General features: G+C 42.3%; 4 protein-coding genes across 5 annotated transcripts; 2 read left to right on the top strand and 2 right to left on the bottom strand.

Annotated features, from left to right (window-relative positions):
• Positions 1–1,721: 1,721 nt before the first annotated feature.
• On the bottom strand, positions 1,722–3,035 carry LOC108859967 (probable disease resistance protein At1g52660). The gene is made up of 3 exons (XM_056990887.1): positions 2,279–3,035; positions 1,832–2,182; positions 1,722–1,747 (listed from the first exon to the last, which is right to left on the bottom strand). The coding sequence occupies exons 1-3, from the start codon at positions 3,033–3,035 to the stop codon at positions 1,722–1,724; spliced, it is 1,134 nt and encodes a 377-aa protein (XP_056846867.1).
• A 4,531-nt stretch (positions 3,036–7,566) lies between these two features.
• Positions 7,567–9,753, top strand: LOC108861250 (pentatricopeptide repeat-containing protein At1g52640, mitochondrial). Its single transcript, XM_018635085.2, has one exon. The coding sequence runs from the start codon at positions 7,723–7,725 to the stop codon at positions 9,310–9,312; it is 1,590 nt and encodes a 529-aa protein (XP_018490587.2). The 5' UTR covers positions 7,567–7,722; the 3' UTR covers positions 9,313–9,753.
• A 296-nt stretch (positions 9,754–10,049) lies between these two features.
• LOC108813806 (O-fucosyltransferase 13) lies at positions 10,050–12,217 on the top strand. Of its 2 annotated transcripts, none has more exons than XM_018586470.2 (6): positions 10,050–10,294; positions 10,430–10,509; positions 10,764–10,834; positions 10,907–10,995; positions 11,077–11,298; positions 11,369–12,217. In XM_018586470.2, exons 1-6 carry the CDS (start codon positions 10,164–10,166, stop codon positions 12,099–12,101), a joined length of 1,326 nt encoding a protein of 441 aa, XP_018441972.2. In that variant the 5' UTR covers positions 10,050–10,163; the 3' UTR covers positions 12,102–12,217. The 2 variants fall into 2 exon arrangements, with proteins under 2 accessions (XP_018441972.2, XP_018441981.2); XM_018586479.2 differs by having other exon boundaries at positions 10,233–10,294; positions 10,730–10,834.
• On the bottom strand, positions 11,163–14,709 carry LOC108813798 (pentatricopeptide repeat-containing protein At1g52620). The gene has a single exon (XM_018586457.2). It carries the CDS (start codon positions 14,685–14,687, stop codon positions 12,282–12,284), a length of 2,406 nt encoding a protein of 801 aa, XP_018441959.2. The 5' UTR covers positions 14,688–14,709; the 3' UTR covers positions 11,163–12,281.
• Between the last annotated feature and the right edge of the window lie 9,003 nt (positions 14,710–23,712).

The raw sequence follows: 23,712 nt of genomic DNA, 5'->3' as shown, positions 1-23,712 counted from the left end.
ATCTATAATATTTTCCAAGTAGATTCTTGATCAATTGATTTGTCGCAAGAGACTAATTAGCAACCAAGCAATCTACAAAATTGAAGCAACCCTTAGTTTTCATTTTATTTTAAATGAACAGCATCAAAATCAATTTATATATCATATAAAATAATTTATGAATAAATTATTAGTATAACGATTTCATAATATAAGTCTAATTAGTTATAAATATTAGATTTTTTATATACTATACTGTAATATAATAGACGATTAAAATCACAAAATATAATTATTCAAAGTAATAAATAAAATTCTTGTTTTATTAGTACAAAGAATAAATTTAAAGTGAAAAAAATATTTATACGGCCACGGGTTAAGCTATAAAAAATAAACAACAACAGCGTAAGATTGTTTTTCTTTTACAAATTTATTTTAATTCTAAATATTTTTGAATATTTTATGTATTTATAAATTTATTTTATTTATTTTAAGGGATGCTAAGATTTCGGAGTCGAAAAAATATGACCCACTTCTATATTATTTTAGTTATGAAATTTAAAATTTATATCAAATATTTTATTAAAATTTTAGTTTTAATTTTTACAACTACAAATATTAATTTTTGATAATGTTTAAATATTAAAAACATATTATTTAGTATAAAAACTAAAAATATAAAATAAATACCCACCCGAGGTCTAGTTCATCTTTTAATAGAGAAGATCATTAATAGCTGTGATTCTGCGGCTTTATCACGACGGTAGCGACAATAGTACTTTCTGTACCGTGTATATCAAAATGCTTCTAAGCTCAGTCCTTTCCTTAATTAGGGGCGGTAAGAGTTCGCTAGAGTTTCATCAAACTACTACTTGTGTGTGTTAAAGTTGATGTTTTTTGGATTCCATCACGAATTTTTCTATAGCTATTAGTAATACTGTCTACGTCAATTTGGTAAATTATTTCTATTGGACTATGATTTTTGATTTATTTTATGATTGCTAGTTAATCTGTTCATCCACATGAGTAACAGCATGCTAATACATGACGCTTGCTACCTACAAAAAGGTTAAAACGTAGCGGTCAAATGGTTGTTGTAATTGGAAAAACATGCAAATAATGCATGTGGGATGATCAAATAATTGTTTGCCATAACGTCCTAAGACTCAAACATTTCGTTGACAAATATTATACAAGGTTACGTTCTTGATCATATATAGTTTGCTACTTTGCTTGTTCACCATTATGTTATTTGAAACGTCTGTTTGTTTTGATAAATTTAACAATTTTATTTGTAATGAACGATTGGTAAATAAATAAAATATTGTATTAGTGGAAAATATAGTTGACTGTAAAATCTTATTTGTATGAAAATGCGAAATATCAAGATTTAAGAAAATGATTTAGAAAATCACTGGCTGTTACAAAAACATCTTCTTCTTCCTCTGTTCTTGTATGTATGCGTCTATGTTTTTTTCTCAACATAGGCATGATATAATCATTTTCAGTTTCTTTTTTTTTTTTTATCATTTTCAGTTTCACTAAACTGGAGTCAGTTAGATGTTTTTTTTTTGTTGTTGTTGACAATAGAAACATTCATTCATACATAAAAGCATTGCGAAAATTACATAACAAATACACAATTATTAAAAACAAAAAAAAAATCAAACAATTTCTTCCAAAGAAACCTATCCAGTAACTTAGCACACTCCAAATTAGAATATCATCTCAACTTCCTTCACCTAGTTCCTGTCCAGTAACTTGAGAACTATTACAACCCAATAAAAATGATAATTAGTAAAAAACCAAGTATACAAAATATGTACTGACTAAAATAGCTTGATAAGCTTACAAAACATTTTACCTGAGAAATTAGGAGGAGAGTTACTCAAGATGTATAAAGCATCACGCCACTCCTGTGGCGTTTTCTTGGAGGTCATGGCTCGACCAATGGTGACCAAAGCTAGAGGAAGACCGTCGCATTTGGCTGCAACCTCTTGAGCCACCTTGGCTATGTCTGGGTGGCTCTTGACAGTATCTTCTCCAACATTCTTCTTAAACAAGTCCCAGGCTAGCTCCCACGCCAATTTCTCCACTTTGATCTTCGTCTGTGCACTCATCTCCTTACAAACTTCTTCGCTACAAGTCGTGAACACAACCTTCGACCGGTTCTGCGCATCAGGTGTTGGAACTCCAGCTTTCACTTTACCAAAAAAAAAAACCACAAATACTTTATATCACAAGTAATAAAATAAACACTTAGTTTCTTGGGTCACAAGTAATTCTTTAGAACCCTTACCTAGGTCAACTTTTTCCCAAACATCATCAAGAAACAATGCAAAACGTCTCTTACTCAAGATCTCAAAGATCTTGGCAGCTTTTTCTTCCTCGGTCTTACTCGTCCACGTCCTATCCAAAAACCCAATCTTCTCCCTAATCGTGTCTTGGATCTTCTCGAGATTCAGATTCTTGGACACAAACACCCACAAAACAAAATCAAACCCATTTGCTTTCTGTTGAAGCAACCTGTTATTAACCTGAGTCAAAACCGTTGTCTTTCCAACACCTTCCACACCATACAACCCAATAGTCCCTGTGTTCTCCATCGTCAAACACCTCCAAACCAAACCAGAAACCGCCTCTAACCCTATGGTCTCCTCATCACTAGTCTTAACCGCAGATCCGCTTCCTCCTCCTACGACGTTTTCAGCAACAACCTCAAACATTCCTCTGCTCTTAATATCTTCAACCTCTTTCAGCTTCTTGCAAATCTTCTTCTCCATCTTGTGGCTTGAAGATAACAAACCTTGGCTAGAAGAAGAAGACGTCAAGAACAAGTCTTCTGCTTCTTTTATAACAGTGTCGGCTTGTCTAAGCCATGATTGGACATTGTCTAGCCGCTTCATCTGTTGCTGCTCTTCGCAAATCTTGACCCTTTTCATCACGTTGTTTCCAATATCTTTGAGTTCTTCGGTTGCGATCTTTAGCTTCCTCACATTATCGTTAATCTTCCCAGTGTACATGCATCTAACCAAACTCTTGAAATCTTTTCCCATTTTTTCAATTTTTTCCCAGAGTAGATTCTTGAAAATGTGTTTGTGTGTATATATTTATATATGAACTGTCTGTTTATTAGTCTTAACATGGACTGACATGCACGTTGTGATGTTGTTGCTAATGTCTAATGACGGTTGTTGGAGAAGTTAAGTCAATTAATCAAATAAAAACCTAGTTTAATAGATATGTACGTGCATTTGAGTATTATATTGGTACTAGATTTTGACCCGCGCTTTAAAAGCGCGGGTTTTTTTCTGCTTAAAATTTTATTTTATGAATAAAATAATTTGATAAATGTAAACAGAAAACTTAAAATTGTTTTCTTTAATTTTTATATTTAAATGAGTATTTATGTTCAAATTGATTTTTTTTATACGATGTCTATGTTTAAACTATATTTACATATTATATTTTATAACATGTATATTTTTAAAAATGTATATATTATGTGTGTTTGGTATATGTGTAGTTGTTGTTTTATAGTATGTTTAGGGTGATAAAATAATATACCACTTTAATTTTCCAATTTTTAATAATTATTTGTATTATTTGTATGTTTCATATAACACTAAGTTAATAGATCTAATCTGCCATTATATTTTATTTGTATAAGCGTAAGTTTAAATCATTACTCATCCTTTATGTTTATACAATCGAGGGTTTGTATACATGTTAGGGTTTAAGGTTTGTGTAGTTCAAAGTAATATTTTTGTGGTTTAGGATTTTTTAGACTGTAAAGTGACATTTAAATCATCTAAATATATGGTATCAAGAAGTAGAATGTTATTAAGTATTGTTCTCAAAATATGTGGCTTCTGTTCATTTGAAATTATGGCTCGCAAATTTACTTTAGAAAATGGAAAAGTTAGAAAAATTATATTAAATAATGGCATTCTCTTGTAAATAACTTTAAAATCTAATGGCAGAATCCTATTACAGATTATACTTAAATAGTATAGAAGATTTTAGACTATTATATCTACAGTGCATATTTTAATATCTGATGAAACTAAAAAAAAAAGCAAAAGAAATTCCGAATCTAATATTTATGGTTAAATTTTAATTAATAAACAAATAATGTTGTGGGTTACATAAAATGGATGCATGTCAATATTTAGGGAAACCGAAAAGATACATTTATAAGAAATGGGCTTCGATAAGCATATGGTGACCTGTTTGAAGTTAACCCAGCCCAAAATTAGATAATTAATTGGTGTCCCGACATATACAGACCGTTGACATTAAAAATCAATACAGAAAAGGAAAGTAAAACCAAGTGTCTCTTGTTGAACAAAAAAAAACAATTGTCTCTCTCGAAGTTTCTTTAAAGATGTGCGTCGATTCATTTAATCCCAGGAGAAACCGAGATGCTCGGTGACCTCATTTCTTACGTTCAGTGTGAATAGCAAGCACCCGGTTCAAGAACAAAAATCTGTTCTCAAGACTTTCGAATCGCAGGTACTGAATCACAAAGCTTGTAATAAATTTTTTTGTTCCATTTATTTTATGTGTCCTAACTGAGTTTTATTGGACGGATTCAAACATGCAGAAGGTGAATAGTTTATTTTTATAATCAGAAAAAAGATCCAAGAAACGGCTTTGTAGATTGTAAGCTCTTTAGATCCGCGAAGAATCCAAGGTTATCGAATGACAAAACGCATAACATGAAATGTATAGGTTTGTTTTGGCATTATTTCTGATTTTTTTTGTTTATCTAATAAATAGATGTTGTAATATTTTTGACATGCATCCCAAAATCTGATGTTCATAGCACATGTTGGTGTTTAATTCAAGATGAATCCGACATCAAAATCAAGTGAAGATGAAGCGGTGGGGGCAAAACAAACGAAACTGAATATCAAGGTATTCATGAATTATCATAGACACTCAGATCCAGTTAGCTCTGGTTGGCTTTTTGAGAGGTCTTGTTGAGTTTGATCCAGCAAAACGTTGGTCACTGTTTTAAGAATGCTTCTTTAAACAATAAGGTTATACTATTATGATGTTTTTTTTTATTTTGTAACATAAGAAGTTCTATCTTTGGAACCTGACTTTTATTTGTATCAGATAAATCAACACAAAAAGAAATAGAATTGGCATATGTTTATTTTCAGAAGTATTAATCAATCGATAACAATGTTTCTGATGACAGGAGTTGGACCACCCCCAAAGGAGATACATGATCATTCTTAGAAGTACAATCGCACCTATTGAAGTATACCTTGTCAGGTATATATTCCTTCTCGTTTATTTAATATTTTCTTATATATACTGTAGTCAGTCAAAGTTAAAAACAATGATATACAAAATGTCATTACATATTAATTTGGTCTTTTCTTATATAAACATGCTCGAGACACTCGTTAAAATCCTCGTTTATTTGTAGCCTTTTTCTTCTTGTAAGTGATTCGGCCGATCTGAGAAGAACATGAGAAAACTCAAAAAGTCAAAACGATGGAGAGGAAGCAATGGCACTTACATATTTCTACTAAGTTCGTTGAACCGATGACGACGAACTCCACTTGTGGATATAATACACTAATGGCGACAAAAAAGTCGTCCCTTACTTCCAAGTATGATTTCTTTCATGAGGCATGTATTTTGTATCTCATGGTTTCCCCTGATAGAACTGTCACATGAACAAACCAAGTGTATCTCCATGGCCTCAAGTCATTAATTCCGGTGACTTTTTCGTTAGAAGCACTCGATGTTAGGAGTTTAATTTTAGAAGCCTTGGTTTGTTTGACTGTGTGGGCTTGATTAGGTAGACACGTTGCTATTTATAATAGGAAGAGGTTATGGGGAATTTGTTTAGGTTTTTTGGAGAAACTTGTAGCATACTCTGTAGATTGCATCTCACGAGATTTTGTGCATTATATTATCGATATCATTAATTGCTAATATTAGGAAAATTCAATTACCAGTATGAAAGCCCAGGATATTCTTTTACATTTATTATAGGTATCGAATAGGGAACATTATGTTGTTAAAATTATGAATAGTCCCCATGATCTAGATTTTTAAATTGAATACGAAGATTACGGAATTAGTTAAAGAATATACTTAGAACAGAATTGGTATCCAAACGATATGTAAATTAGTTGTTGTTTAAGAGATAAATATTTAAAAAAAAAAATTTTACAGAACTTTGTTCATATTTACTTTAATTGATAAATTGTGATTACACTGTAATACCTTTGGTTTAATCCGATTTTCATATTTTTGGGTTGATTAAAGGGTTTCTTCTACATCGTATAAAAAAATCTCGTCCTTTTCCCATTCGGTTTAGGAAATACGTAGAGTAGTGTTCAAGTAAATATCAATGAATTAAATGAAACGAAATATTTGAGTAGTTATCACATATGCTTCATGGCCAAGTTAAAAAAATTTAATGCAATATAAAGAAATATATCAATAGTGCTATATACTTCAACGTGGTTTATACTATAATTTTGTGGGCCTGTATTAAGAGCAAGTGGAAGACACAATTTTCGTGGGCTTATAAATCTAATTAAGTCCCAATTTTCGTGGAAGACACAAAATTACAGGAGAATCCTTTTCTAAGACACGATTTATATTGAAAAGTAGTGTATATTCTTTGTAAAGAAAAGGGTATTTTTAGTAAAAAAAACAATAGGATCCTGCTTTAATAGTATAGATATTCTTTGTCGCTCGATGAAAGTGATTAATACATGTTCTGATGAAACTCTGCACTACTTCGCCAATTAGCAATCAAATAACAAATGAAGACTTTTTTGTATTATTATCGTATGAGTAGGATTTAGCTAGAATTCTCCTCTTGTTTTAGTAAAATATTACAAATCTCTCTTTAAAAATATCTATTATATTGGTTGGTCACCCTTTGTGGATAACATGTCAAGAAGTTATCTTAAAATCTTTGTTATGCCTACATTTTACAAATAATTTGTCATATCACATCCTACTTGAGTCCTTCTGAATCTGTCAAAACTCGTTTGCTTCAATTTTTTAGATCTCTTTGTTGGGATGGACATGAAAATAATAGACATATTCTAAAGAAAACATGGACATGAATGGCAGATTATTCCGGTTTAATCAATATATTGATATTAGAGACTTTTAAAAATAAAATACAAGATTAGTCACCAATTAACAATGGACATGGAAAACTAAATAAAGAAAGCGAATATAACCAAGTTTTTTAACGGCAGTTTTATTAATTAATATATCAAATATATTTTAATCGTTTGAATGTGGAAATTTTTTCAGAATTCATCATCCAACAACAATCTTTTTTTTTTTCGAAATAATTTTACTTCCTCCATAAAAAGATATCAAATATACAATAACGGAATTTGTAATTTGATGAAAGTCATCATTCTTTTTATTTAAAAACCTATTTTTGTTTCTATTGGTGGATCAATTTTCCAACTATTTTGTAAGATAGACTTTCTAGTTCTAAAAAAAATAAAAATACAATCTTAAGTTGTAACCTCCACACTAGGACAAACATGGTTTATTACTAAGAATCCTTTTGGCAGAGGAATAACCAGAAACAAATCCTAAACTAGAAGATACATTACAATCAAAATGGCATCAACAGAAGGGATGAATCAAAAGTCTTGGGCCCAACATATAATATAAAGATCCCATGATGGGCTTTTGCGTTATATTAATCGATCCAGCATTTGTCCAGACACAACAAACATGGCGATTCGAACATTCGCTTCTCTTGTCCGCGCCACTCTTCACCAAACCCCAAAACCTCATTCATTACGCTTCTTCTGTATCCTTCCACACGATCCACCACCACCTGAACTAGTAAACGAGATCTCCCGCGTCCTGAGCGATCACCGTAACCCCAAAGACGACCTCGAACACACCCTCACCTCCTACTCTCCACGCCTCTCCTCGAACCTAATCGAACAAGTCTTGAAACGCTGCAAAAACCTCGGCTTCCCCGCTCACAGATTCTTCCTCTGGGCGAGACGAGTCCCGGGCCTCGAACCCAGCTCGGAGAGTTACCACATTTTGGTCGAGATCCTCGGCAGCAGCAAGCAGTTCGCTCTGCTCTGGGACTTCTTGATCGAATCTAGAGAGTATAACTACTTCGAGATTGGTCCTAAAGTGTTTTGGATCGTCTTTAGATCTTACAGTAGAGCTAACTTACCCAGCGAAGCGATTCGAGCTTTTAATCGAATGGTTGAGTTTGGGGTTAAGCCTAGTGTCGACGATCTCGACCAGCTTCTTCATTCGCTTTGCGATCGGAGACACGTGGAACACGCTCAGGAGGTTTTCGACAAGGCGAAAAAACACGGGTTCGAACCGCTGAACGCGAAGACGTATAGCATCTTGGTGAGAGGCTATGCCAGAGTGAGAGATGCGGTTGGTGCGCGCAAGGTGTTCGATGAAATGCTTGAGAGAAACTGCAAAGTCGATTTGCTTGCGTACAACGCTCTTTTGGACTCTTTGTGTAAGTCCGGTGACGTCGACGGAGCGTATAAGATGTTTCAAGAAATGGGTAAGCTCGGGCTCGAGCCCGACGCTTACAGCTACGCGATTTTCATCCACGCGTACTGCGACGCGGAAGATGTTCACTCGGCTTATAAGGTTCTTGATAGGATGAAGAGGTACGAGCTTGTGCCTAATGTGTACACGTACAACCACATTGTAAAGACGCTATGCAAGAAGGAGAAGGTTGATGATGCTTACTTAATGTTGGACGAGATGATTCAGAGAGGAGCTGATCCGGATACTTGGACTTACAATTCGATAATGGCTTACCACTGCGACCACTGCGAGGTGAACCGCGCGACGAACCTGATCTCTAGGATGGACAGAAACAAGTGTTTACCTGATAGGCACACTTACAATATGGTTCTCAAGCTGCTGATAAGGATAGGGAGGTTCGACCGGGCCACGGAGATGTGGGAAGGGATGAGCGAGAGGAAGTTTTATCCGGCGGTTGGTACGTATACTGTGATGATCCATGGGCTGGTGAGGAAGAAAGGGAAGCTAGAGGAGGCTTGCAGGTACTTTGAGATGATGATTGACGATGGGATTCCGCCGTATTCGACCACGGTTGAGATGTTGAGGAACAGGTTGGTGGGTTGGGGACAGATGGATGTTGTGGATGTTTTGGCGGGGAAGATGGAGAGGAGCAGTTCTTGTAAGGTTAGAGAAATGGCGGTTGAGATGAGAGGGAGGAGAAGGAGAGTGGGACGTAGGAGTGAAGGAAGCGAAGATGATGATTCTGAGCTTGAAAGAGATAATATGAGAGAAACATATGAAGAATAATGAAGAGATTTTGGAGTTATATGAATTCAAGATCTGGATGGGCTCAAGTAGTAGCTTGGATTTCTCACTGATGAGGAACTTCCTCTAAAGACAAGACAAGAGACTATAGGAGAAACATGGCGAGGAGCGTTCTCTAGAGACAAGAGACTCGCACTGTGGCTCATGTGACAATAGAAATCTTCGAGAGTGGTGTTTTTGACAATAGACCATCCTTGTACGGTTTCTCCTTGGATCATAATGTTAAACACATTGTTCTTAAGTATCTTTTCTTCTTATTTAAAAAGTATCATTAAGTATATAACGTATCTTGGCTTTGATTATACACATGATGTGTATATACCTATACTCATTGTCTTATGGAGGACGATATGGGGAAATGTAAATTGCTGTTTTGATTCACACTCAAGTGAGTCTTGAGGTCCCAATGTATATATGATGGTTTGAGATGCACACAATACTTTATTTTCATTATCAACCAAACCGTATCCTAAAACAGCTACATTTATGCTTGAACATGAGTTCGGTTTGGGTAAGGTAAGATGCTGTCTCATGGTAGGATTCCAAACAAGGATTCTATAGTCTCCTATATCAAAACCATTGGCAGGGGAGATCTTGTCCACATCATGAACATAAAGATTAGACTTGTCCATTGTTTTGACCATAAACACTTTTAAATGAAACCCTTTAAGTCGAGGAGAAGGTTTAAAAAGTCTGTTTTTTTTCCTTTTTAGCCGGAGAAGAGTTTCTTTGATGAAACAGAGTGTTGACACCGACGAGGAAAGTGTGAAGCTTTTATAGATCTAATACACTTGCAAACTCTGATCTGGAGTTGAATTAGACAAACCCATCAAATGATTGCATCTCCGGTGAAGCCACTCTTCCTCTTCGTCTTGACTTTCTCTCTTCTCCTCGTCGTTATCATTCTATCTCCCTCGCCACACTTCCTGCAGATTCTTCCACCGGTTCCTTCCGGTTCATCACTGTAAGTGTTTCGTCTCCGTATTTTATTAAAATATCACAAGTATTCAAAATGTCTTCTTGGCTGATAAAGATGGACAAATCAGTATAGTTTCTTCAAGTAAGAAGATTTGTTTTTTTATTTTTTGGTCTGCTTCAGGGGTGGTTCTGTAATATGGGGCGTCAAGAGGACAATAGAGTGGAGGCCTTGCAAGTGGTGGTTAGAAGGACATCTCACTCGTATGCACTCACTCTTTGTCTTATCATTCTTTAAGTCTTTGAGTTGAAAACAGTTCGCTCTAGTTTTGTTCCATTGATAGGTTCTGATCTGATTTGTGGTTACAGTAACAAAAACAAACTTTCGTTTTGATTTGAAAAGTGATGACTTTGTTTGTGTAGAATGTAGAATGCTTGTAGTGAGAGTTTACTTCTCTGAACTTTGTGATGGGGTTCATTGCAGACAACTGCTTTGGTTTTTTGTTCAAATACTGCAGCTCTACCAGCTCAAAATAATGGATACATCCGTGTTGATTGCTATGGCGGCCTCAATCAGATGAGACGCGATGTAAGTACATTTGAGAAAGCATGAAAGTCTATGATAAAATGGTAATGATGATGATATGATAATGCTTTGTAGTTGTGTGATGGAGTTGGGATTGCTCGTTTGCTGAATGCTACACTTGTTCTGCCAAAGTTTGAGGTGGCTGCCTATTGGAACGAGTCAAGGTTAGGCTCTCATGTTATCAAATTTTTCAATTGGGTTTTTTGTTGTTTAGAGAACGGTTAGTGATGCTCCTCTTGGTGCAGTGGATTTGCAGATGTGTTTGATGTAGACTACTTCATTCAGAAGATGAGTGGTTTTATCAATGTCGTAAAAGAGCTACCAAAAGATATTGCATCGGTAGAACCGTTCAGAGTAGATTGTAGCAAAAGGAAAGGTCAATTTGATTACATTGAGAGCGTTCTTCCATCGTTATTGGAACATCATTACATCTCTTTTACACCAGCAATGAGCCAACGCAGAGACAGGTAACACTTTCTAACTAGCCTTTCTCTCTTAAACATTTTTTCAAGTTTCTTACACTAATGTCGTTTTCAGGTATCCCCAGTATGCAAAAGCCACTCTGTGTCAAGCTTGTTACTCAGCACTACGCCTTACTAGCTCCTTGGAGAAGAAAGCCACCGGGCTTTTGGACGCTATTCCCAAACCTTTCTTGTCGCTTCACCTCAGATTTGAACCAGACATGGTAGCCTACAGCCAATGCGAATACACAAGCCTCTCTCGTTCATCCGTCGCCGCCATCGAAGCCGCTCGTGTTGACAGGAAGCCATGGACAGGAGAGCTAGCTCAGATTTGGAGGAAGCGAGGCAAATGCCCTCTGACTCCTAACGAGACGGTTTTGATGCTTCAGTCACTGAACATCCCAACGAACACAAACATTTACTTAGCAGCTGGAGACGGTCTAATGGAGATGGAAGGGTTCACATCTGTTTACACAAACGTGTACACAAAGTCTGCTTTACTTAACCAAGAGGATTTCACCAGAATGCATGGAAACACAAAAGCTGCATTGGATTATTATGTCTCCATCAACAGTGACGCGTATGTGGCGACTTACTTCGGAAACATGGATAAGATAGTTGCAGCTATGCGAACATATAAACAGATGCATAATACTCTGTTCCTGAACAGAAAAGCGTTTGCAGAAATCACTTCTCAGGGTCTTGAAGGCGCTGAGCTGAAGAATGCTCTTTGGGAAGTTCATAAAAACGATTTTGCAATTGGTAGAGGTTTTGCTTTGCCAGACTGCTTCTGTGAATTTGAGCTGTAAAATGCAGATTCTTTTCTCCTTTCATTCTTTGAGTTGACACAACGTTTGTAACAACAACACTTTGTTCATGTACTATTGACTTTGAGAAACCCTCATGTTTGCAAATACAAAAACAACAGCTCAAGAAACAAAACCAATAGCACATCAATTGCATCCAAGACCGGCTCTGCAAATCAGATTCTATAACTCTTCAGTTTCTTTTTCTGTGTCTGTATTTTTAGCCATTAAACGTAACAAACTTGAAGCCTCAGAGATCACAGCTTGAGGAAAGTGTCGCTCTAAAACAAGTGAATACCTAGCAGCCACTTCAAAACCCTTTTTGTCCAGATTACAAAGGACAAAGTTCTTCCATTGCTTCGAGTTCCCAACCACACAAAAACCATGTAATATAGCAGCAAATGAAACAGGATCAGGAGAGAAGCCTTTCTTCACCATCCTATCCTGAAACCTGCAAGCAGTCTTCACCATTCCATGTACAGAGAGAGAAACTATGACAGAACTGTAAGCAGCAGCATGATCCGACCACTCATCTGATTTCAATTTATAGAAAAACTCAAAAAACAGAGACCCCATTGGTTCAGAAACAACTTGTCCAGATTTTTTCTTCACAAATCCCTCAAGTAGACAGTTGAAGGTAACTTCATTAGGCACACACTTGTTTCTCAGCATTAGCTCCCAGTAGTAAACTGCTTTCCCAAGGGTACTAGCATCTTTAGCAAAACTTCTTATGAGTGTTGTGTAAGTAACAACATTAGGCACAAGGCCACAAGATTGCATCTCTTTGAAAGTCTCTTCAGCCTTTTCGAAATCCCCTTGGCAGCAAAATCCATTAACAAGGGATGAGTAAGTCACTACGTTTGGCTTACACTTGGTCTTACCCATGTCTCGAAAAATCTTCAAGGCGGTAGTCATATCCTGTTGCTTTACATACCCATCGATGATTGTGGAATAAGTGAACTCATCAGGTACAAGATTTTCTTCAGCCATCCTCTTCATACACATCAATGCCTCGTTCAACATTCCTGATCTGCAAAACCCCTTTATCATAGCATTGTGGTGCACGACATCAACCTTCACACCCTTTTCAATTGAGAGAGAGAAAATCTTCTTTGCCTCCTCAAAGTCACCACTTCTGATGAATCCATCTATGAGGGTAGCATACACATAAGCATCCGGCGAAATATTCCGGTCTAGCATCTCCAAGAAGAGGAGTTTGGCAGACAAAAACCCACCTCTCTTGCACAATCCGCTCATCAACATATTGTAGATGGCCGCGTCCGGTGAAACTCCTCTATCTATCATTTTAGCTTTCATCATAACCGCATCGTCCATATGACCTGAAGCAACAAGACCATGGATAAGAATCCCATACGTAACTATATCTGGTCTGCAACCTCTCTCAGCCATCTGCAGAAGCAGCTTAGAAGCAATTTCATACTCTTTGATATTGCAATAACCTTGTATAAGAGGGCCATATGTTCTATTGTTCAGAACCAACCCTTTCTTCGCTGCTTCATCCAAAACCCCAACAGCATCTTCCATCCTACCTTCTTTACATAAACGATTGATCAAAATATTATACGTTGCTATATCAGGCCTGCAACCGTTAGCCACTATCCATCTCATACTCTCACTTACTTCAACCTTGGAACCATGCATATACTTAGCATCCATAATACTATTCAAGAACCAAACACTAACCACTAAACCCCTTTCTCTCACTTCCTTCAAAAGCCCATCACTCGCCGCGAAATCCCCTTTCTTGCAGAACCCATTAATCATCGCCCCAAAAGTCTCCAACGTCGGCATAAACCCCTTGGACTTCAACTCCTTGAAAACCAAACTCGCCTTCTCAACCTCACCCCTCTTGCAGTACCCACCGATGATCGTATTGTAAAACACAATGTTCGGAACGCAACCTTTCCCCCATCTCTCCTCAATCAGCTTCCTACCTTCTTCCACTTTCCCTTCCCCACACATACCTTTAAGCAATATACAAGTGCTGTAGTTATCAGCTCTCTCACGCATTTCGTCATACACCTTCCGTGCATCTCCAAGTCTCTTCCTTTTCACTAACAAACTCAACAGAGAGTTGCAAGCGATGACATCAGGCACATAATCATACGATTCAATCACGTACTCGTAAACCTCCAAAGCTCTCTCCAAACGCCCTGATTCAGCGTAAGCGTAAAGAACGTAGCTCAACGCTTCGTGAGTAACCTTGACGTTGAGATTACCCAATACATCTTCGATCTCGTCGAAGACTCTGTGTCTCGCTAAGAGCTTTAGGAACGAGGAGCAAGCGTGCCCGTTTGAAAAGAGCTCGTCTTTTCTCCGATTCGATAGCCAATCGAAGAGCTTGACCCCTGTTTCGACGTCGTCGTGGATTCGATCGAAAAGGAGAGGGGAGATGTGGAGGAGGAGTTGTTGGTCGTCGTCGTCGTCGAGGAGGTTGGGCCAGTTCGGATTGGTTTTGAGGAGGTGTACGGTGTCGTTTACTTGTTTTTTGAGTTTGGGAGTGATGGGAGAGTGAGATAGAGGAGGAGTGGTGAGGGGTTTGATGCGAGAGAGAAGGGTTTTAGACATTTGATTTGTTTGTTTTAATTGTCAACGTCTTGTTTGATTCCATTAAGGGGGAGAGCAATCCAAGTGTGTTAAATTTTCAGATAGGTCCCTCATATTGTTAGTTCTTTGTTAATATCTGCCTAAATTTAGATTTGGTTCAGGCTAACCAAAAACCGAAACTTTTGTATTCAAGTGCTCCGAAGATTCATTCGGTTTTACTATGTTTCAGACTAATAACTCTGGATTAGTAGATTTGTTTCAGATTAGACCTGATAATTGGATTCTTTCAGAAGATTTATTTGGTATAACTAGTATGAAACATAGTAGTCCTCGCAAATGTGATCAATCAGAACCACTTGAGTTTGATCCGGTTAGTCGGATTTCGAATTTTTATGATCAGCTCGGATGTAGTATCACAAAAACTCATAGAATCGAAAAACAAAACTTAATAGACATCAATAATATCTGAGAAAACAATGTAATTAAATATTAAAAGTATTTATGTAAATTTTAAATATACAATAGGAATACTAATTCAAGTCCTTGGGTAAATATTCTAATTTGGTTTTCGGATTTTCAGACAATATCTAAAGTACATCACTATATTGTTCCTGCAAATATTTTTGATATACGATCAGGTTTGAATTTGAGATTTTCCGAGTCGGATTCAGGTGTAGACACATGTTTAAGGTGAGTTTGGTTAACAGAAAGTAGAAGAACTCAAGAGTGGGATGAACAGAGACGTTTTATTAGAGTCGGAATAACGAGGGTACAAGAGTAAGAAAGCCGGCTAGTCGATGCTCGGTGAGCTCCTAGCCGGAAGTACAAGAGAGCGGCGAGATACAAAGAGAATAAAGGAAACCCTAATCTAGCCGCAAGTCTGTCTGTCTATGTGGTGATACCCTTCTTTCCTGTCCTCAACTCCTTATATAGTCTCCTAGGTCGGTTAGTCTCGACCTAATTCGCCTCCCTTTGGTCATGGGCTTTTCGATGTACAGGCCCAATCGGGATGACTGCTCGGACCGAGCTGTTTGGTTGCTCGCTTCGGCTGCTCGTCCTCTAGCTAAAGTAGTCACGAGCCGAGTCGGGGTCAGTCGAGGAGCCGACGCCGAGCCGACCGCTCCCTCCTTGTTGGTAATGGGCCTCCTGTTCGCTGGGCCTTGTGGGTGGTGACAATCCATCCCCAACAATAAGTCCCCCCCTAGTTCATAGTCGGTCGAGCAAACGATCGCTGTGAGCTAGTTGTTTTAGGGCTCGAAGAACAGGAGACTCGTTGTTGATTTTGACGGCTCCGCCAAAAATTGTTTGGAGAAAGGAACTTCCGCTGTTCGGTATAAATCGTCTGGATTGATGCCGAACAACGGTCTTTCTAAACCGGGGGTCTGATCGCATTCGATTCGTGATATGACGTCGAACCGTCGCCAATTGTAGTGAGGGAGCTGAACCGTTACTAGGTTTTGGATCGGGAAGCCGAAGCGTCGCTAGATTTTGGATCGGGAAGCCGAAACGTCGTTAGGTTTCGGACCGGAAAACCGAAAGGTCGCGCTTGAGACCGACGCGCGAGCCCGTCTAGAGGCCCATTTAGGCCCGTCTAGGGCTAATTATGGCGCCTCGTTGGGCGCGCGTCTCCTCTCCTATAAATAAGAGATCTTCCTTCAGATATCTCATTATTCCGCAATCTTCAGGTACTTTCTCTCTCTCTAAGTTGCTTCTCTCTCTTTCCTCTGCTCTCATTTTATCGTTTACTCGGTAATGTCGACAAGTAAGAAACTTTCTCGAGAACAAAAGGGGAAGATGCGCGCGGCTTCGTCGGGATCTGGTGACGACTTAGAGACGGTCCGCGGCTCTGAGGGAAGCCAAGAGGCGGTTCATCGCGAAGCGATGATGGATACAGAGAACTTGAGTCGTGCGCAGCGCGTCTTGATTTCGGAATCGAGGGTGCAATCGCGGAAGGACGATGACGGTCGCGATCATATCGACGATCAGATGATCCCGATTAGCTTTTATCCGGGGAACATATTCGAGAAGCAACCTCCGCTTGATCGGGAGCGCGTACGTCCTTCAGACGTCGGAGGCCAGGACTGGCGGGGTGTCGAGAAGACGAGATCAACCGTCGAGTCGGTGACAAGACTTCTACGGGCTCGCGACGCAGCGGGGGTTACGTTTATAATCCCAAAGAGCGACCAACGGCCTTGGTCTCCCCCGAAAGGCTACCAATGTGTCTACGAGTCGTACTTTGAGGGCGACACGAAGCTATGGTTTCCGATCCCTCGAATCATCACCGCGTTTACGATGCGACGAGGAGCCGCTCTTAGTCAATTTCTGAATGGTGCGTGGCGGCTGGCCGTCGCACTGACGATCATCGGAGCGGAAGCCGGTGTTCCTCTCAGTGTTCGAGCTTTCGAGGAGTTAGTGTCGGCGAAGATAAAGGGCGGATTGATTTCGTTGAAGATCCGTCCCAACTATAATGTGGTGACCGGCTACCCCAATAAGACGAACAACTGGCAGCGTTCCTACTTTTACGTCAAATCCGACAGGGCTGCGTTCGAAGAACCGCTGAAGACCGGCTACCGTGTTTTATGGAACCGAGAGATGGGTATAGACTACCCGTCAGTTCCGTTTTCTGTTTCTCGTATTCTAACTCCTGTTTGTTTCTCTTTGCAGTGGCTCTTCCGAATACCGCAGAGTACGAGGAGGATTTTTTGGAGAGCGCTCGTCTGATCGCATCGCAGAAACAGGCCCATTGGGATAATTTCTCCTATCAGAGGATTAGTCGGTCGATCGGGTGGATTAGTCAACGTAAGTCTCTTCTTTTGCGACTTCCTCTGCTCGTTGCGTACTTTGCTATAGAATCTGATCTTTCCTTTATTCGTCACAGAGGTCTGGCGTTCGGATACAATCCCTATTATCACGAATAAGACGAAGAGACTCAATTTGTTCAATTCAGCCGAGCAAAGAGAAGTAAATCGAGCAAGAGCGATGAGGACTTTGCCGAATTTGAGTCTGGTTGTTGCGAGGAAAGCCGGCTTCGCGAAGAAGCCGCAGCCGGATACCGCGGTTTCGCCTGATTTCGGAGATCCGAACGTGACTGAGTCCGATGTTGAGGCTCGGCTGGTGAGGAAGACGAACCAAAAAAGGCAGCGAGAGAGGGAGAACGCGGCTGCCGAAGAGGCGAACGTTGGTATTGCCTCTCCCCAAGAACACTCCGAATCAGAGAGAGAAAAGAAAAAGGCGAGGGGTGATCCTTCTGCGATTCGATCCTCGTCTGTCGAGGAAGGCGAGCTCAAGGACCTGGAGCCGAGCGGCGGCTCCAAAGATGAGGTGGTCCCCGAGTCGCTGCCCACTGGTAGCCGCGATGAAGATCCGCCGGCAACTTCGCCAAAGGCTCAGAAGAAGGATAAGAAGAAGAGGAAGAAGAAGGTCGCTGAAGTGATTCCTCGGGGCTCTTCCCAGGAACTGGACGACGAGCAGGTGGATGCTACCTGCTCCGGGGAGTCGCTGGTCGCGGGGCGCGAGGACGTGCAGGATGAATCCGCTCCTCAGGTCGCCGAAGGGACCGCTGTCGTCTCGAAGAAGAGGAGGAAGAAGAAGAAGAGTTGTCCGGATAAGGTCTCCTTCTCCTACGATCGAGAGGTCCCTTTAGCGCATGACGAACAGGAGTGTGGTCGCTTGGTTCGTCAGTTCAGGGGAGATCGAGGCGAGCTGCCGCCGGTCGAGGATTTGATCTTCAAGGAGGAGTACAACTTCGCCTCTCGTACTTCTATCATGGTAAGTCGGGTTTCTGACTCCACCCCTTTTTCTTTCCATTTATTTTGCTCACGCTGCTTATTTTTGCTCGTTATGCAGGGTCTCGGGGACTGGAACGTCCTGGTCAGGAAGTACAATGAAGAGCTGAAGGGGGCGTTTGAGATGATTGATAAGCAGAAGAGGACCCACAAACGCGCTACTCGGGCTTTGAAGGATGCAGTCCGCGCAAAGGACGAAGCAGTCGCTCGGGAAGAGGCATTGAGGAAGGAGCTTGACGAACAGAGGGAGATCATGGCGGTCGAACTGGCGTCTGCCCGGGATCTGATAAAGAAGGCTGAGGAAGAGAAAGCCGAGACACGGAAGAGAAACGTTGACTTGCAAGGCAAGAACGCGACTCTCGAGAAGGAGGTAGTGGTTGCGGCTATGGAATACTCTAAGGAGATGGATCGTCTAAGGGAATCTCGCAAGCTTGAGGTAACCCATGAACGAATCCGAGTGATGGCGGCGATGACCGGGAAGTGCTCCCGACGCTTCAGAAATATTCAGGACCGGGAGAAGCGTCGTGATGAGTTCGAGGACGCGCGGTGTATGCTCGGCCAAGCGCGCGGGATGCGAGACTGTCTCGAGGCTTTGAAGGAATCGGGGAAGGATATCCCACAGGAGACCATTGATACGTACGCTGACTTGGAGAAGTACTACGACGGGGAGGCGACTCGTCTGGAGGTAGGCGTAATTCCAGACTCGGATCTGACCTTATCTCCTTTGGTGCTGGAGTCTCGGTTTGTGATCAAGGAAATCCTCGAGAAGGTTGACAAGCACGGGTCGAATCTTGAGCTGATCGATTCTGAAGCCGCAAGAGCGCTTCGATCCCCGAGTGACGGATTTATTAGGGATCTCCTCGACACAGTACAATCTCCTACTCGCCCCGACGCCGCCCTTCCTATCAAAGAGGCTGTCCGAGTTCCCGAAGCGGATCCGAAGGCGCCTGATGCTGGTATCCCGGAGAAGTTGGTTACGATCTCCGACAGTTCGTCTCTCGGGACTTCTGATCCTGATGCGAGCGAAGGCCTCTCAGATCCGAACCGCGAGATCAGACTTGCCTCTCCGCCGAGCAAGGGTCAAGACACCGGCGAGGTTCCTCCCGCGAAGCCGTTCGGCAATGTCTCCAAACCGGGCCCTTCTGAGAAGAAAGATCCCCCTACTAAGGGATGACTTTATATGTTTGTTGTATTTGTTCTTCGGCCGTTTGGCCTTGTTTGCTTAAAGACTTATTTCCTTTCCTCGGCATCAAGCCTTTGTTGTATAAACTAATGCTTTTGGTTTTATTTTTAGACAAGTGTTTCCTCATATATTCCCGTAAGTCGCTTGTCTTAGAAATATATAAATCATTTTCACTTGTCTGTAACCGAGAAATGGAATAGTCCGGATGGTTGCTCGCATTTGCCAGCGAGTTCCCTCCTTTTCAGATAGAAACAGAGATTAGAGATGGTTGTTCGTTCGTATTTTTACTCATCCAACGAAACTTTTACAAGTCGGTCGCTTAAGTAAATACAAAGAAACTCTAATCGTTCTATTGAATTGCCGAGGAAAAGGTTTCGAGACGCAGTGCAGTGATCGAGAGAACCGTTGGTCGGCCAAACCATCGTCCTTCGATCAGACTTGGTCTGAAATTTCCATTGGATAGCCGGTCAATGCACGACGCACAGGTGACGCAAGGCTGTTATTCCCTTCGGCTGATACCTGATCAAGGCTCAGCCGATTTAGCTGGGCGAGTGCTCGTGCTCCGCTTGATGAAGGGGCTGGCATCGTTTGTTCGGGGAAAGGTGACTGTTGGTCATTCTAAAAAAAGTTTGGACTTTGTTTTGGTTGGGGCTGGACCCTGTGAAGGGATGCCTACGTACCTCGGATGAGGATCAAGCCTTTCGTAGTTCGTTTGACCGAGTGAAAGTGGCTGTAGTAGCGCATTCACTCGGACGAGTAGAAGTGACGGTTAGGTGCATCTACTCGGTTTTTTTTTTTTTTTTTTTTTTTTTTTTTTTTTTTTTTTTTTTAGCGAACAGTGACCTGCTAGTCGTTCGCTGGGAGAAAAAGATGAGGCGCTTCTATTGGTAGAAGAGGCGAAGATGCATCGAGTTCCAGGCTCGTGGGACTGCCTCTCCGCGGGAAGTCTCGAGTCGGTAGACGCCTGGTCGAATGACTCGAGTGATCTTATAAGGTCCCTCCCAGTTGGTCCCTAACTTTCCAGCGTTGAGCTCCTTCGTGTTGTCGAAAACTTTACGGAGCACGAGGTCGCCGAGCTCGAGAGGGCGCGCTTTCACCTTCTTATTATAATAGCTCTCAATTTGGTTCTGGTAATTTTGGATCCGAAGAAGCGCCTGATCACGTTTTTCCTCGAGTTCATCGAGGGCATCGAGGAGCATATCTTGATTAAGCTCGACGAACTGTGGCATCTTGGCGCGCCGAAGACTCGTCACGTTAACTTCGGCGGGGGCCATTGCTTCCATCCCGTAAGCAAGAGAGAAAGGGGTGGATTTGGTCGCACCGCGAGGAGTCGTTCGGTGCGACCAGAGGATGCCGTCCAGCTCGTCGGCCCAATGGCCTTTCTTTAGGTCGAGTCGCTTCTTGATTCCATCGATGATAATTTTGTTGGAAGATTCCGCCTGTCCGTTTCCTTGCGGGTAACGGGGAGTCGAAGGGCTCAGACGGATATTCCACTTGTTGCAGAACTCTTTGAAGTTTCCGGACATGAACTGAGAGCCATTGTCCGTTATGATCTCGTACGGCAAACCGTGACGGCAAACCGTCTGATCCTGGGAACTTAACACACTGATGATACGTTGATGCGATTGCTCGCATTGAATGCAGCCATGGGGTGCCGAGTATAACGTGGTAAGGGGCTTTGGAGCCGACCACAGAAAATTTGACCGTCCGAGTGACTCCGCAGGCGTGAACCGAGAGGCGGATCGTGCCCGCGATTACTTCTGACGAGCTGTTGAACCCTGTCAGGGTCCGAGTAGAAGGCTTGACGTCATTGAGGTCAATTCCCATCTTTACGAGGGTTTCGCGAAAGATGATATCGACCGAGCTCCCGGTATCGATAAGTACTTTTGTGACGTCGTACTTGTCGACACCGAGCACGACGAGCAAAGGATCGTTTTGAGGGAGGTGCACGCCGAGTGTATCGTCAGACGAAAAGGTAATCGGCTGATCGTCTACTTGCTTCTAGGGCCATCGTTGGGAAGTAGTAGCTTGCCTTCGGTGGTCTTTGACTGCTCTAACTGAATCGCCGCAGGGAGGCGATCCACCCATAATGACGTTTATCCGGGGACGAGTTTGTGCTCGCTTTGCGCGGAGCACATCGCGAAGGTCGTTACTCGTTTCGGCAGTATCCCTTTTCTTGCGGTTAAGGGTTGTCCGCAGGTCGCCGATCTTCGCGTTGAGTTTGTCTCGCAAATCGCAGTTCGGCTTGTCGGCGCACTGCCTTTGGGAGGATTCTTGTGCCGAAGCTTTCGTGGCGCGATTCGAGTCGATCTGTCGGCGGAGATCGGAGGAGACTGGCGTTTCCTCGGTAGCGGATCGAAACTTTTGATCGAGGAGGGACCGAAGATCCGTAGTGTCGTCTGGGGTCTCCATATCGTCGTCCTCGTCCGACGAGGATCCTGGTTCGTTCTTTCCTTGAGGTTGGACGCGGATTACTTCAATGCGCTGGCGATTGGCAGGCTGATCGTCGTCCGCCGAGTCGTCATCATCGTCAGTTTCCCGGGCGACCTTCTCAGCGTCCTTCGATCGTTTGTCGTTTTTACGGTTTTTGCCTTGCGATTTGCGCTGAGCCTTCTTGTCTTTGTTTCTGCTCCAGCTGTTTTCCCCTTTTGGTTTGGGTTTTGGCGGCTGGATCTTGTAGTCGCCGCTTTCGATCGAGGAGAGGAACTGGGCGTAGAGAGATTTGCACTCAGTCGTGTCGTGTCCCTTCACGTCGTGATACTTGCAATGTTTCGTGAGATCGATGGGAGTTCTGGTCGGTCCTGGAGCCGAATCGACTTTAGCCACGACACCAGCACCCGGGGTACCGGGGGACGCATCTGGAGAGTCGGTCTCTCGCTGATAAACATTCCATTTTTTATCGTGCATGACCATGGTTGAGACAGGGGCGTTGTTCGCGTCCACGACGTAGAGGAGACCTCCTTTTTTGCCGCCGCTATCAGCTGGTGCGTGCTGGCGCGGCTCTGGCCGAGCACCCGCATTTTTGGCTGCAACCGGCTTGGCAGCGTTCTGCTTCCGAATTATTGCCTTGGTATCTTCTTCCATTCGGATGAAATTGTGGGATCGGGCAATAGCGTCGGGGAGCGAAGTCGTAGGGTTGGAATACAGGTCCTTACGAAACTTCGAGTTGACGAGGAGAGTGTTCATCAAAGCGTCGATAGCGATATGATCAGGGACGTCGACTCGGGAAACGATCGTCTTGAACTTTTCCATGTAGTCCTCGAGGCTTTGGTCTTTTGTTTGCGCCATATTCCACAGGCTGGAAGCGGTTGCTGCTCGCTTGGTAAACATGATGTAAGTCTTGAGGAAAACGGCTGATAGGTCTCGGAAACTGCGAATCGAGTTCTCGCTGAGCTGTGAGAACCAGGTTAGCGCTTGTTCGTTGAGTGTTTCGACGAAGAGCTGACAATATCCTGCGTCCTTCTCTTCGTCGGAAAGGCGAGCTCTGGCCATAGCTATGTTGAAGGCTGTCAGATGTTCGACGGGGTCGCCGCCGGGTTTGTACTCGAGGAGACGGAGCTTTTCTATCTTGCGGAGCTGGACCCTGGTTAGCTCGCTAGCAAAGGGCGAGCGCGAAGTAGAGGCGATGACGCTGTCGATCTGAGGGGCTGCGCTCGTCGCTTGGTGGATCTGCGAGCTCATTTGTTGAAGGCTGAGTTTGAGCTCGGCGATCTCGCGAATCGTCGTCGGATCTGCTGTCGTCGGAGTAGGGTATACGGCGGGAGGACCGTTAGGGTCAGATTCGTCCACAGCGCGGTCTTCTGCCGGCGTTGGAGGGAAGAGATGCCGGCAGACGGGTTGGGAACGGTTCGTCGGTCCAGCGGGAGCAGTGAGGGCAGCCACGAGAGCAGCGAGCTGCTCATTCGTCGTTTTCTGGACTTCTTCTTGATGCGCGAGGCGAGCCATCACGGAGCTCATGAAGTCCGACGAGAGAAGAGGAGGAGGAGGCGGAGGCGTAAGCTCGGTCGCTTCGCCGGAAGAGCCGGGGTTCGAGTCACCAATCGTCATACTAGGCTAAGAAACGTTACTCTGATCGGCC

The sequence above is a fragment of the Raphanus sativus genome, chromosome 1, assembly GCF_000801105.2.
Source record: "Raphanus sativus cultivar WK10039 chromosome 1, ASM80110v3, whole genome shotgun sequence".
Lineage (NCBI taxonomy): Eukaryota > Viridiplantae > Streptophyta > Magnoliopsida > Brassicales > Brassicaceae > Raphanus > Raphanus sativus.
The sequence above is the reverse complement of the archived record's forward strand: the minus strand, read 5'-3'. Positions and strand labels throughout refer to the sequence as shown.